At 31.1% G+C, this 14,653-nt stretch overlaps 1 protein-coding gene across 1 annotated transcript; it reads right to left on the minus strand.

Moving 5' to 3' along the window:
* Positions 1-338: 338 nt before the first annotated feature.
* Positions 339-13,938, minus strand: LOC111704166 (trypsin). The gene is made up of 16 exons (XM_023476317.1): positions 13,754-13,938; positions 12,878-12,939; positions 11,893-11,958; positions 11,412-11,449; positions 10,367-10,434; positions 9,988-10,013; positions 9,839-9,900; positions 8,192-8,237; positions 7,419-7,477; positions 5,863-5,920; positions 4,873-4,943; positions 4,186-4,263; positions 3,447-3,489; positions 2,095-2,134; positions 1,275-1,356; positions 339-518 (listed from the first exon to the last, which is right to left on the minus strand). The coding sequence occupies exons 1-16, from the start codon at positions 13,764-13,766 to the stop codon at positions 380-382; spliced, it is 951 nt and encodes a 316-aa protein (XP_023332085.1). The 5' UTR covers positions 13,767-13,938; the 3' UTR covers positions 339-379.
* Between the last annotated feature and the right edge of the window lie 715 nt (positions 13,939-14,653).

The raw sequence follows: 14,653 nt of genomic DNA on the forward strand, positions 1-14,653 counted from the left end.
TCCCATCTACCATATTTTCATACTCCAGTCATCCATCCATCATCAATCTTTTCATACTTACTTCTATCTATTCATCCTTTCAACCAATTTATTTGTATAAAACATTAAACTTTTCTTACAACTTTAAGGTCGTCTTTGTAATTTTAAATGTCGTCTTCGAAGATTCCGATATAAACTGAGAAATTCATCAAGTGCGTATATGTCTGATTTTTATAAATTTAAGATAATATTATCTTTAGACCCTCGAAATTTTTAGGGTTTTGATTACCAGCTGTACAGTGTGCACAATATTATAATATCAAAATTTAAACTTTCCTTAATTACTATAGAATGAACTGTTTAATTGCCAATTGATTTTATTTATTTCCAAAGTGAATAGTTATAGTTTTTCCGGAACTGTTAAAACAACATGATGTGGATAATTTGTAATTGCCGACCCATTTCCAGCCAAATTCTCCTCGGTTGAAGATGGCTCAGAGCTTTCCTGCATAGATTTCTCAATCCAATCAACGTATTTTCTGAAAAAGTATTTTAAATTAAATTTCTATGTCACATACTCCCTAATTATACTTGATGTCAATGTATACCCCGAGTATACTACTGGAGTACACCCCCGGAATTATACCTAATGTTAGTGCATAACCCTGGAACTCTTGGAGTACACTACACCCCCCTAATTGTACCTGATGTTAGTGTATTCCCCTGGCACTTATGGAGTACACCCCCCGAATTATACCAATTGTTAGTGCATAACCCTGGTACTCCTGGAGTACACCACATCCCCCTAATTATACCTGATGTTAGTGCATACCCCCTGGTACTCCTGGAGTACAACCCCCTAATTATAAGTGATGTTAGTGTATAGCCCTGGTACTTGTGAAGTAAGCCCCCCTAATAACTTTTTATGATAGTGTATGTATACACCTGGTACTACTGGAGTACACACCCCTAATTATACTTGACGTTTGTGTATTCCCCTGGTACTACTGGACTACACCCCCGAAATTATACCTGATATTAGTGTATACCCCGGGTACTACTGGAGTACACCCCCCTAATTATACCTGACGTTTGTGTATAACTCCGGTACTTCTGGAGTTAACCCCCCATAATTATACCTGATGTTAGTGTATACCCCTGGGCTCCTGGAGTACTCCCCCCTAATTATTTTTGATGTTAATGCATACCCCAGGTACTACTGGACACACCCCTAATTATTTTTAAATGTTAGTGCATACCCAAGGTACTAATGGAGTACACACTTCTAATCATACCTGACGTTTGTGTATACTCCTGGTACTCCTGGAGTAGCACACCCTACACCCCAGCTAACCACTCCAGCCAAACATTCAACTCCTTAAAAACAGTGATCATACCTTTTAAGACAAAAAATGCTGAATTTTCCAAATCTTGATTTTAAATCTGAACCCTGAATTTAGTTTTTTAAAAAAAATTTGAAAAAAAAATTAGAAATCTGGATCATAATGTAACATAAATTGATACATTACAGATGTAGTTGAACCAAGTGTCCCGATTAGTTAGGGTACAAACAGTTAATTTGGGTCAGATATTTATTTAATGCACAATATGTTTTCTTTATTTCCAAATTTCTTTTTGGTTACTTTGAGTACTGTGAGGCTGTGAATAATATAAATCCATTGGATTCTTTGAACCCATTCCTTAAACCTTTGAAACCTTTGAATGCTTTTAAATTTCTAAATCTTTGTATCCTTTACATGTTTTTAATCCTTTAAATACTTATAATCCTTTGAATCCTTTTATCAGTTAAAAAAATCATTTAAAGCCTTAGAATACCTTTTTAAATTCTTTCAATTCGTAGTGATTCCTTTGTAACATATGAATGCGAGGAATCCTTTGAATCACATTGGATCAAATATCCTTTGAATCGCATTGATTCAAATATCCATTGAATCCTATAAATCTTATGAATCTGAATAATACTTTGAATCTTTGGAATCCTTACAATCTGAAGAATATTTTGAATCCTATGAATCCTTTCAATTACATAAATTCAGGTATATTCTGAATCTTTTAAATTTTAGGAATCCTTTGAACTTTATTAGTTTAATTTACCTGAATCGTCCTGGCAAACTAAAGGTCCTCCGCTGTCCCCCTGTTAAATTACAATGCAAACCATTTTGTTAGAAACATTGTTTTGTCATAAGAAAAGAAAATAGGAATTATCAGAATTAAACATTTTCGAGTAAAAAAAACAACATTATATCTTTTACATTTTTTATTAAGTTAAGGTTTCAAGGGTACAGTTTTTAATCGGTCATTCAGTAGAAGTAAATACTTCCATTTACTGATAGCGCCGATTCAAGGATTCATCTTTACTTGGATAATGAGATAGATAGAGAGATTGATGGTACCGCTATACCATTTCTATTGGTTCAGAATAGACAAACACATGACTGAACCCTGATTGGATCAGGCGCTAATGGACTACAGGAGTGATCTTTGAATGGAGTATCACTGGAAATTACGCAAAAAGTCTCTTTAAGGGTACCGTTGTTCAAAGGGCATTGCCATCTTTGCTTTGAGAGTCACTAAACATTACGCTTACAATCCCTTTAAGGTTTCAAGGGTACCTTTGTTAATCATACATACATAGAAACTACGCGTACAGTCCCTTTAACTAAGGGATCTATAGAAACTACGCGTACAGTCCCTTTAACTAAGGGATCAATAGATCGAAATTACGCGTACAGTCCCTTTAACTAAGGGATCTATAGAAACTACGCGTACAGTCCCTTTAACTAAGGGATCTATAGAAACAACGCGTACAGTCCCTTTAACTAAGGGATCTAAAGAAACTACGCGTACAATCCCTTTAACTAAGGGATCTATAGAAACTACGCGTACAGTCCCTTTAACTAAGGGATCTATAGAAACAACGCGTACAGTTCCTTTAACTAAGGGATCTATAGAAACTACGCATACATTCCCTTTAACTAAGGGATCTATAGATAGAAACTACTATTACTGCTTATCAGTTCCATCCCTTAGAGACAAAGAGCATTTGTTCAGAGCAGTGTCGACCAAATCGATAATGTTTTTTCAATCATAGTCCTAACATCCCGGGGACATTTGTTTTTTCAATCATAGTCCTAACATCCCGGGGACATTATGATATTATTTTCATTATGATCGGATAATGTTTTTTCAATCATAGTCCTAACATCCCGGGGACATTGTGATATTATTTTCATTATGATCGGATAATGTTTTTTCAATCATAGTCCTAACATCCCGGGGACATTGTGATATTATTTTCATTATGATCGTATAATGTTTTTTCAATCATAGTCCTAACATCCCGGGGACATTGTGATATTAATTTCATTATGATCGGATAAAAAATTAGACATCTGACAGAAAAAAAGTGTGAAGTGTTTTATATAAACACTGTTTACTAATTTTACCTGGCAAGCATCCTCTTCTTCTCCACCAGCGCAGATCATTGTGCTGCAGATAGTTAAACATTTTAAACTAGTTTAGGAACCCAGCCTTGCCCAGGGGAGTCATAGACTCATAGTTAGTCCCACCGTTTATCCGCGCTTTTTCGTAAATTATGATTTTAGTTATTTTTCCTGTTAAAAGTGAACCCACTTCTTTTAGAATCTTAAAACCAAGCTAAGAACATTTCCATGGGTCTTCCGAGTTCCCCAATTAAAATTTTAATGCTAATCGGTCCAGGGAATCGGACAAACAAACAAACAGACAAACAGAGATTACAACATTAAATATTATAGATGCATAAATACTATACAGGGTGAGTAAAAAGATGAGATAAGCGTTGTTTTATAAAAAATGTTTGCAGGGATCATGTTTGAGGTGAACAAATATTTAAATAAAGTGAACCAAATGCAAAAATGTTTTTGGTACATAGAAAAAACATCAATTTATTTTTTTGTAAATACTTTTTTTCATAATTAGAGTAAATAATGTGTAATATTCTAAAGTTTCTAAAAAATCAATTAATAAATAATAATTATTTATTTAATAACTATTTCATTATTTCATTATTTATTTAATTTATTGCTTCCAAAACTTCAGGGTGCATTTTCGAAATAAGATTTATTCATAGCGGCGTTTTTTCGAAATTATATGAAAGAAGACGACAATCATTAATTATTTTATCTGGTCATCATCATTGTTTACCTTGTCGTTGGATCCCAGGGAAACCCTTCCAACATTGTTTTACAAGATTCATCATGAAGAACAAGAACAGAAACTTCCCTAATATCAATATTTTCATAAATTTTGAAAGGAAAAAAATACAATTTTTATGATAGTATATATATTTTGAATAAAAAGTGCAGCTGTTGTCACCTTTTCGTGGGAATAAACAGACGAAATTTGAATCGTTTTAGAACCTTTAAATTAGAGTTTTTGAATAAAGATCATCCGACTTTAGAGATTTGCAAACTGTTTTTAGTTGGAAATAAATAAGGCATGTTCAGTTTTCTTAAAAAAAAAAACAATAAAAAGGAATTGAGTCTTTGTCACAAACTCTGATTTTCCCTATATCTTCGCAACCCAATGTCGTAGACCTTTGACATTTCAAACTAAGACTTCTATTAGATCAAATAATATAAATTTGAAATATCAAAGGTACACAATATTGGGTTCCAAAGATAGAGGGTTTAGAAAATCAGAGTTTGTGACAAAGACTCAATTCCTTTGTAATTTATTACTAGTACGTACAGTAAAAATAACACGTACAGTAAAAATAACGAATGAATGAGGCATAAATTAAAGAAATGAAAGAAGATTTAAAGTGAGTTACATAATAGGTCCATGTTAGCTGAAGCACCCTGTAAAGTAAAGCTAAGGGTCCCTGTTTACCTAAGCTTGTCAGGAATACCACTTCCCTTAGCTTTTAGATGCCCCCACCCTGACACAACACAGGATTTACCCTAGCAAATATTAATTATTAATTATTAAATACATACTTAATTTTTATATTAAGATTAAAATGTAGTTTTGTTCTTCAGTTTTCTTCTTCAGTTTAAAGATCCTTTTTTAAATGTTTTTTCTCTTTCAAAATACTTTTTCAAGTGCTTCCTAAACGTGTTATAAAATGTATTTAAAAAAGGTGATTAATCCCTCGGAAGAAACAATGAATCGAAAAAAATGGATACTAAGGCCAAAAATAATTACAAAATATTACTAAAATGCAGTAATCATTTTAAAAATGAAAGAGAAAATATAAAAACTTTTAAAATTACAAAGAATCGAATAGTTCTAACTCAAATCCCATAGTGGACATTCAAGAGCTATCTTCAGGTTTAATAAAACTTTATTAAACTGTATAAAAACACTTTCAGAAAAAGAAAAAGCAGTGGAAAAAACGTAATCCCAACACCGATTTCATATCCATTCACAAAACATTTGGCGAAAAGAACCACACAAATTTGCTTGCGTTGCGCTAAATTTTTGCCCAACAAATCAGCGCTTTATGCCATAATTCGCTGAAAGCATTTTTTTTAAATTGTAATATTTTGCTTTTCTGAAATTCTGTTATGCGCAATTGTGCTTGCAGTCTTCTGATATTTGCGCAGTATGGATATTACTACAGTGAAACCCTTAATAACGAATACATCGGAAGAATTTATCAAATATGTCGTCTTGACAATTTTTATACTATATTACGTAAATTTCAGCATTTGCGAAAATAAATAAATAGTCATGAATATGCGGGAACAGTTTTAAAGAGTTCCATATAATCATTTAATTAAAAAACTAAATATCTGCAACATTCCATTATTAGAAAGTGAAGAATACGACATTTGATGAATTCTTTCGATGTATTCGTTATTAAGGGTTTCACTCTACCTGAGGTTCAAATGATTCTCTGCAAACCTTGACACTTTCAAATTTATGATCCTTTATTCTAAACAAGAAATATTTTCACTTAATTTTTCCGATTTAAAGGGACTGTGAGTGTTATTTCAAGTGAAATTCCATTTAAAAAGGAACATCCTTGTTTCAAGGACGTGCCAAGAAACCGAAATTCCCGAATACTAGACTTTACCCTTTAAACATCTGACTAATCAAGGATAACGACATTTGCGTTGAGTTTACACAGTATTACGCCATTGTACACTTTAATTTTACGGCTTTTTACTCAGTATTTATATTTACACTGAGTTCTTTGTTCTCGAGATCAGTCAAAGGTTTAAAGGGTACTGTTGTGAATCCGGTATGTTCCTCATTAAAAGGGAAGTCACTTGAAATTACGAATAGAGTTTCTTATACATTTCTTTCTTTGTCCGCCTGTTAAATTGAAAGAGAAACCACATCTAGAAATAAGTAATATCCCGTTAAAGAAAAAACAAGGATATTGATTTTAAAGGGTCCGTTCACTTATTTGGGTAATTTCATGGTAAACTAATTAGCCTATAAGTAAGTAAGTAAGTAAGTAATTTTCCAGCTATCTATAATTCTAAAATATCTTTTAGAATTTCAGCGGTAAAGGTATGATGCCTTTGCATAGACACTATTTAAACATTTTTTCTGTTACAGCCCAAAATCTAAAATATTCATATTTCAATGACATCATGTGCGCGCCCTGTCAGCCATTATATGATCTATATAATAAAACAAGACATTCGTATATATGTTGCACATAGCCGGCTGGACCGATTGGTCTGAATTTTTTTGTGGACACTCATGGGGGGGCCAGGGGGATGTCATAGGCTAAAATTTTTTTTAAAAATATTTTTCAACATTTTTTCCCACGGGAATCGCCGGGCCCTTCATGCAGCTAGTAAAATATAAAACTTTTGAAAGAAATTAACTTTTTGCGTGTTCAAACATGATTTAACAAATTAACACATTTATACAAAGACCACTTTTTCTCTCAGACAAACCTGTTCCTAGATTCTACTCTTCAATAAATCACGGGGATTTTTAGGAAGTATAGAAAACGTATCAAACCGTCGAATGTTTAAGATAAGTGTTATTTTAAAAATAGACAATTCTAAAATAAATCTTTAAAAAATTTAAAATATCTACAATTAACCATTAGATACTAGAATTTAATTTAATATTTGAAAAATTTTAAAAACCCATGACTACGACAAAAAGCGCGCATCAAATAGTATCATACCTTCTGAATGATAAATCGGCTTTTTCTGCGGCCGCCACAGTTGTCGTTGAAAAGTAAGACTAATCAATGAATAGCTAACTGCAGGCTATTTAGTTTACCCTCAAATTACCCAAATAAGTGAACAGTCCCTTTAATAAAAGAATTTATTTAGATTAAACTTATTAGATTAGCGATAAAACTCAACAAATAAAAGTAAAGGAATGATTTATTTGATACCAATGGACGGTAATTTTTGAGTTTTTTATACGTCTCCAAAGTCCAATCATAGTAGAATTGATACCTGTTCATATTTTCTGAGTTTGATGTTATATCAAGTTCAACCAGAGAGAGGTCGTTTCTCTAAATTATTTTCAAGGCAAATAAATAGATTGGCTTTGTATCCAAAAGTCCATCCATCTAATATTGTAATAACTAAAAAAAGGGATTTTATAGTAAAAATCTAACAAAAGAACGGACTTCTTGCCACAAACTCAGATTTTCTCATTCTTTTATATCTTAAAGAAGTTAAGTCTTTGCCACAAACTATGATTTAATAATCCCCATATCTACCCAATCCAATGCCGATATTTCAAACTATGAATTCGGTTAGATCAAATAATCAAGTTTGAAATATCAAAGGTTTTCACCGTCAGGTTTTAAAGATATAAGGATTTGAAAATTAGAGTGTGAGTCTAAAACTCAATTCCTTTATACTTATTTTTTTTAACAGAATTTATAGTTGGAAATATCAAAAGTCTACAAAAATCGGATATAAAAAGATAGGGAGTTTGTCACTGTGGTAAGAACTTACTTCCTTTCCACGATTTCAAATATTGAAACACTTAACATTTACACATGATTCAGAACGAGTTCTTTATTTTTTGTTGTAATAAAACAAAATCAAAAACAAAAAGGGAATTAAAATTATTAAGATTTCCAAAATAACATTGATCCTTAGTTTGCTAACTATACTCCACTTTACTCATTTAATTGTATATCCCTTGCATTTTTATGTTTGTTTGATTTTGGTTAGACATGGTCCTTAATCTTTTACAAGAACGACTGAAAGCTTACCTTGGTAATATCGTTGTAAGGTGTTCTTAATATTTGCTTCACTCTGTAAAAAAAAATGTTTAATGAGAGTAGCGTTTTATGCGCTAGCGTTTTCTGTGGCAGCGTTTTGTTAGGTAGCGTTTTATGAGGTAGCGTTTTATGAGGAAGCATTTAATATAAGTAGCGTTTTATGCGGTAGCGTTTTCTGTGGAAGCGTTTTGTGAGGTATCGTTTTAATTATAGGGAAGCATTTAATCTAAGTAGCGTTTTTCGAGGTACTGACGTTTTAACTAAATAGTTTAGGAAGCGTTTCATCTTAGTGTGCATTGAGAGAAAGCGTTTTATCTAAGCAGCGTTTTATGAGGTAGCGTTTTATGAGGAAGCATTTAATCCAAGTAGAGTTTTATGAGGTACTTTTTTAACTAAGTAGTGTAGGAAGCGTTTTATCTTAGTGTGCATTGAGAAAAAGCGTTTAATCTAAGTAGCGTTTTATGAGGTAGCGTTTTATGAGGCAGCGTTTTATGAGGAAGTATTTAATCCAAGTAGAGTTTTATGAGGTACTGTTTTAACTAAGTAGTGTTTTATTTAGTACCGTTAGATATTTTTAGCGGTTATTGAGGTAGCATTTTTATACCTAGTATTTATGAGGTAGCGTTTTATATAAGTGGCGTTTAATTAGGTACCGTTTTATCGAAGCAGCATTTTATGAGAAAGCGTTTGATAAGTGTAACGTTGCCTAGCTACAAAAAAAAACAATAAATGGAATACAGTAAAGTCTATTGCAATTAGTAAATGAAAAACTTAATTAATAATTAGATAAAGAAGAATAATTATATAATTAATGCGACTCAACTAAATAATGTTTATTGCATAAGAGATAATAAAACAGCCAACTCCCAAGACGATAAAAATTTAATTTGATATAAATCAATATATTTATTTGATAACAAACAATTGTGTACAATACTAATTAATAATTAGGAAAACGTACATTGTACAAGATAATTCAGTCTAGTTTTGCTATTATCTAATATGTCTCTTTTATTGTCTCATAATTATTTTATTGTCTCTTAGAACAGTACGTGTACAGACCTAGGTTTACAACATAGCACTGACTAAAATTTATAGCACAGCACTACAGCACAGCACGGATTAAAAGGTACAGCACAGTACTGGCTAAAATAAACAACACAGCACTGCATAGCTCTGCATAGCACTGACTAAAATATACTGCACAGCATTGACTTGTAAAGCATAGTTCAGCCAAAAATAAACAGCAGAGTACAGTATCAAATGGACAGCACAGTACAGTAAAAAACTTAGAGCACAGCACTGACTAAATGTACAGCACAGCACTGACTAAATGTATTGCACAGTACTGACTAAATTTACAGCAAACTATGACTAAAATGTACAGCTCAGCACTAACTAAATTTAATGCAAAGTGCTGACTAAAATGTACAGCACAGCGGAGTACAGTCTAAAATATACAGTGCATCACTGACTAAATGTACAGTAAAGCACTTACTGAATGTACAGTACAGAACTGAATAAATGTACAGTACAGTACTGACTAAATGTACAGTACAGCACTGACTAAATGTACAGTACAGCACTTACTAAATGTACAGTACAGCACTGACTAAATTTACAGTACAGTACTTACTGAAAGCTGGACTATTTGTGTCTGTCAAATCATTAGTTCCTGTTATAATCTTCAGATAAGCCGGCTGAAAATATTTATACAATGTTGTTAATTATTATTAGTTGCAAGTTAATATATTTTAAATGATTAAAAAAAAAATTAGTTGGTTCACCTTTTGGTCTCTCATGCAGTGCGCCGCTACCATAAATAAACAAAAGTAGAAAATTAAATCTAACCATCACTTTTTCAAATTATAGAAAATCTTTTTTTACATACGCTTTAGTTATATTTGGTAAAGTAAAGTAAAGTTCAGGAAATATTTTCAAAAAAAATAATGTTTGCTTTCACTTCGATTTAATCACTTGTGAATCATAGCTAATTTTATTCTCTGATTTGAAATAAATTTCAATAAATCAAAATATTTGGTTTATTATTCATATATTATTAATTATTATTTTCCAATATCTTATCAATATAATTGATTTATTTTAAATATAATTTTTATTTACTATATATATGTTATATATATATATATACTTTGTTTATTATCCCTGTAAGAACCCAGTTCTCTGCTATCATGGCTCCTCCACAGAAGTGTTCTGATTTCTTCGATATTAAACTGAAATATGATAATAATAAAAAATTTAAATCTTCCAAAGAATAGAACTAACTTTTACAATGACGTATTAAGACAGTTATAAACTAGTTTTACCCAAACATAAACAAATTGTACGTCAAACAATTAATTCTATTGCACGCTAGATCAAAATCTTAAATGTTTTCAATCATAAGGAATTGAGTCTTTGGAACAAAATCAAATATTTAAACCTTAATATCTTTAGAACCCGAAGTTGTAAACCTTTGATAGTTCAAACTCAGATTATTTGATCTAACAGAATTCATAGTTTGAAATATCTAAGGTCTGCAACATTTGGCTCCACAGATATAATGATTATAAAATCAGAGTTTGTGGCAAAGACTCAATTCCTTGATCTTATTGAAAAGTTATGAAGAAGAACAAAGCAATTTTGGTAACAAATAACCTAAAATAAACTGTGCTTGTAATATTTTGTCACATCCAATACTTTCTTACATTATCAGACAAATAATAAATATACAATTAAGCATCCATTTTTAAAACTTTTTTATACTTTTAACTGTTTATCTAACTGTCTATTTAACTGTCTATTTAACTGTTTATTTTACTGTTTATTTAACGGTTTATTTAACTGTCTATTTAACTGTTTATTTAACTGTTTATTTAACGTCTATTTAACTGTTTATTTAACTGTTTATTTAACGGTTTATTTAACTGTTTATTTAACTGTCTATTTAACAGTCTATTTAACTGTTTATTAAACGGTTTATTTAACTGTCTATTTAACTGTTTATTTAACGGTTTATTTAACTGTCTATTTAACTGTCTATTTAACTGTTTATTTAACTGTTTATTTAACTGTTTATTTAACTGTTTATTTAACGGTTTATTTAACTGTCTTTTTAACTGTTTATTTAACGGTTTATTTAACGGTTTATTTAACGGTTTATTTAACTGTCTATTTAACTGTTTATTTAACGGTTTATTTAACTGTTTACCTGGTTTCACTGTTACTAAAGATCATCTGGACTGAAACCTAGGAAACAGTTAAAATTGATCCAATTAATGGAATGGTTTAATCATTCGTTGGTTGATTCATTCTTTGATTATAAAAATGACTTATTGGTTGATTAATTTTTTGATTGATTGACTTGTTTTGTTCTATTAATGGTTTCTTAATTGATTTGTTGATCGATTGTTTATTGATTTATTGATTTATTGAGATACATTAAAGCTAGATCAAATTATTTTAGAAGGAAGACAACTGTTATGAATAAAAACTGGCATGAATACCAAAATCTGACAATCAAAAGAAAACTACCTTTGTAATAACTGCTTGCAGATTTTAAAAAAAGATTATGTCGCCTTAAAATTAATTCTATCCAAGAAAAAAGGTTGAGCCTTAAACTTAAAAAAACAAGTAATAAAAAAATTATTTTTTATAAAACTTTTGAAAATGTACTTTTTTGTTTATTTTACCTGATATGGCCTTTCTCCAGGTGCTACCTCTTGTCCGTTAACTATTCTACCCACCTCCTCCTTATCCTTAAAGGGAATATTCACGAATTTTAAAAGGTTTAGGGCAAACACCTTTTAAAAATAAGAGAATATTAACTAACCAACTGTACTTAATCTGTATTTAGTAATTTAATGGGACAATCGGCGTAATTTCAAGTGGCATTTAATTTAGCCTTAGCTCTGAGTAAGAATGCATTTTCGTGGTTCGAAAAACAGAGTTTTTCCTGTTGGATTTACATCTTCAGTACGGGAATACAAATATATTATCATTACAAAAATCAAAGTTTTTTTTGTCTGATGAAAAAAGCAAAATTCATGGATTTTCATATATTTCTTTGTTTCATTAAAATGAAGTGTAGACTTAGTTTCAAGTTTTCATTTCATTTCATTTCCTTGTTTTTCTTTATTGCATCTTTTATAGAGAATTTAAATTGAAAATAATCATTTTTAAGATAAAAACATCGTTATCACCATTATCTTTGATGAGATACGAACTTAAAAAGGTATTGTTGTAAATTGGACATGCGACTCTGGATTTCACTTGAAATTACGTTTACAGTCTTTTATGATTAAAAAAAATCATGTCACCTTCATGTATTTTTTAAAGTTAAGTAAAGTTGGTTTACGAGTTGGGACACCTTGTTTATATCCCGAGGATATTGATAGATTATTCCACTACGTCATTAGAAGCGTGATATCGCATAAATACTATAATTTGTAATTAAACATGTTTTTTACAACTTAAAATATCGGGTATTGATGTATTATGAAAAACGGATTATTTTGGATTAAATGCAAACTTGTCTGAGAAAGTAACACTTGAATAATAAATCGTGTTCAAGGCTTTTTCAAAAGTGTAAATGTCTAGAATATTATACTTTTACTATGTATTATAATATTTTCTACTCTCTGGCTACCACCACTTGATATTAAATGAACAAGTTACCTGTGAGGACCAAGGATGTGCATGAACAGCATTAAGGGAGAGACAACAACACAAAACAAGAACTGTACAGTGTACAGCAGGGTTAGCAAAGCAAAACAAGGACTGTACAGTGTACAGCAGGGTTAGCAAAACAAAACATGAACTGTACAATGTACAGCAGGGCTAACAAAACAAAACATGAACTGTACATTATACATTAGGATTAACAAAACAAAACAAATACTGTACAGTGAACGGCAGGGTTAACAAAGCAAAACAAGAACTGTACAGTGTACAGCAGGGTTAGCAAAACAAAACATGAACTGTACATTGTACAGCAGGGTTAACAAAGCAAAACATTAATTGTGCATTGTACATTGTACAGCAGGGTTAACAAAGAAAAACATGAACTGTACATTGTACAGCAGGGTTAACAAAGCAAAACATGAACTGTACAGTGTACAGCAGGGTTAACAAAGCAAAACATGAATTGTGCATTGTACATTGTACAGCAAGGCTAACAAAGCAAAACATGAACTGAACAGTGTACAGAAGGATAATCAAAGCAAAACAACTGAACAGCAGGGTTGTCAAAGCAAAACATGAACTGTACAGTGTAAAGTAGGGTTTCCAAAGCAAAACATGAACTGTACAGTGTACAGCAGGGTTAACAAAAAGCAAAACAAGAACTGAACAGTTTACAGCAAGGTTAAGAAAGCGAAACATGAATAGTACAGTGTACAGCAGGGTTGTCAAAGCAAAACATGAACTATACAGTGTACAGCAGGGTTAACAAAGCAAAGCATGAACTTTCTATTTTTTGTTTAGTTGATTTATTGATTGGTTTGTTGGTTTTATGATTCAATATCATTTTAAAACACCACTGCTGTCCTGTTCCTAAGAAGTCCATTGAACTAACTGGTATGAATGTCAAGTTGATACAAGTGTTAAAATAATTGATCAAATATTGATCAAGAGGCGTAAATATAAATAATGATACCGGGGAGGGGGAGGATACGATTCACAATCTTGAACATACAAATCTTAAATTAAAAAGGAAAAGGTGATTATAAACGTTGCTTAAAAAACATTATTAAAAATTTATGCAATCTATTTAATCTAAACGTTTGTACAAAAGTGAGTTAAATGCAAACATACAGTTAAAGCTATTTATTTTCAAACATTTTGGAAACACACAATTTATGTAAATATATCGAACTTAATTTCATACTTTATATTCTTTGTGAACTTGAAAAAATTGTCATTTTTATATAATAACATGTTTAAACTAAATTATTTTTATATAATAACATGTTTAAACTAAATTATTTTTTGTACATAGAGAAGGGCAACATAAGTGAAAATCAAGAGAATATTTATTTTACTCTTAGAATCAAAATAAAACGAAACCAAACATCTAAAATTCCCATCAAACAATGGCACGAATTAAAGTGGAGTTTGACTCCACTTTTTGGCCATCCAAAAGTGGGGTTTTAGTCGAGTTCAAGACTCGAAATAGTCGTGTCTTTACAGTAATATAACTCTGACTTTTGGACCACTTTTAAAGGGACTGGAAAGGAAAAATCAAAGGGGGTATAGGATAAAACCTGAGAATGAAACATCTATCTTATGTTTCTGTCTCGAGAAATTGACATAAAACTGTGTGAAAATTATACCAAAACAGACATATGTCAGATTTTGTATAAAAGTTGTAGCATTAAACAGATCATATTCAAAAGTTACGCAACCAATCTGAAAACGATTTTATCTCACAGGAGCCTGAGAATCTCCAAATGA

Source organism: Eurytemora carolleeae, unplaced genomic scaffold, assembly GCF_000591075.1.
Source record: "Eurytemora carolleeae unplaced genomic scaffold, Eaff_2.0 scaffold596, whole genome shotgun sequence".
Lineage (NCBI taxonomy): Eukaryota > Metazoa > Arthropoda > Copepoda > Calanoida > Temoridae > Eurytemora > Eurytemora carolleeae.